At 40.9% G+C, this 1,418-nt stretch overlaps 1 protein-coding gene across 1 annotated transcript; it reads left to right on the top strand.

The window, feature by feature from the left end:
• Positions 1-328: 328 nt before the first annotated feature.
• LOC104961979 (nucleoprotein TPR-like) lies at positions 329-1,319 on the top strand (the record flags this gene model as incomplete). The annotated part of the gene is made up of 2 exons (XM_010790352.1): positions 329-582; positions 1,148-1,319. Coding segments are annotated over 2 exons (408 nt in total), but the record flags the coding sequence as incomplete, so codon positions are not given.
• Between the last annotated feature and the right edge of the window lie 99 nt (positions 1,320-1,418).

Raw genomic sequence — 1,418 nt, 5'->3', positions numbered from 1 at the left:
GGGCTTAACATTCCTCTATACTGGTCTTAGGCAGGTCGTAGGCAGGAAGCTGTAAGCTGGAGTCTGAAATGAAGTGCTACATCTGTAGTGGAGTACAAGTACACCATGTACCTCTGAATTGTAGAAGTACAAAGTAGCAAAACATTTAAATACTCAAGTAATGTACAAGTATCTCAAATTTTTTAGTAAATGTACTTAGTTACTTTCTACCACTGTCAAAAATGTACTTAGTGGGGGGGGTTCGGATCCTTGTCAGCTTTTTCATACCTGATGGGTTAGCATCCCTGAATATAATGTTTTTTCCTGTTGCCCTTCCAATATTCCATAGTGTCTTACAGCCTCCTTTGGAAGCTCTGCTGTAGGATTGTTTCTGATTGGTCCTAATACTTTGACTCTCCTTCAGGAGGATCTGTCCAATCAGAGGCGTCGCTGTGAGGAATTGGGGAAGCAGAACGCCCTCCTACACCAGCAGATGGATGAGATGGCCACCAGGAGTCGTGGGCTGCAGACGCCCCGGCAGCAGCTCGACCTGTCCTTCAGTGAGGAGGGGAAGACCACCGAGCAGATCCTGGAAATACTCAGGTAATGCAGCACTGTGCTGTTGGAAGGACTGATAACACTGGAAACACTTTACAATCTCCATTATCAATCCTAATGTCGTAGTGTGAGCTCATTAGGGACCAGTATAAACCCGGGATAAAACAGGCCCGGGGCCCAATTAGGTTTCATTGCATTACTAATGACCCTCCGGTTAGATTGGATAATTAATATAATATTGATAATGTATATTTTTTCTGTTAACTGTATCATAGAAGTTGTTCTTTTCCCCTTCTTTTTCAGATTTTTTTGGATTGTTAATTAATGCATTTAGTTTCACTGCATTTTATTTTGTTGCATATGAGCATTCCTTAAAATCAAAAAAAAAAACATTTTGTTACTGGTCCTGTTCTTGCTATTGGAGACATTTAAGGGAAAATAGTTCCTATTTTATTACGCTTTATAAAACTTCTTGTACATTTGATCTCTTTTATTGAAAAAAAAACACACAATGAAAGTACAGCTAAAATACTGGTTTGAAAGTCTTAAAGACAAACTTTTACCTCTAGATCTGCTTTTGGATGGAGTTTGAAGCGAGTGTGTCTTGCAGGTTTGTTCGGCGTGATAAAGAGATCGCTATGGCTCAGTGTGAGGCGTCTGATGAAGAAGCTCAGCGCTACAAACAGCGAGTGGAACACCAGGACAGAGAACTGAAGGAGCTGCAGGAGGCTCTGAACTCTGAGAGCGAGAAGATGCAGGTATGAAGGGGCTGAGGGATGGAAAACTAAAGAGCATGTTGGGGGCTCATTGGTCATCTTACCTGTAAATGATGAAAATCAATCAATCAATGTTTATTTATATAGCCCAATATCACAAAGTTA

This window comes from Notothenia coriiceps, unplaced genomic scaffold (genome assembly GCF_000735185.1).
Source record: "Notothenia coriiceps isolate Sejong01 unplaced genomic scaffold, NC01 NC01_scaffold00034144, whole genome shotgun sequence".
NCBI lineage: Eukaryota > Metazoa > Chordata > Actinopteri > Perciformes > Nototheniidae > Notothenia > Notothenia coriiceps.
Note: the sequence above shows the minus strand (reverse complement) of the source record. Positions and strands in the feature narration are given on the sequence as shown.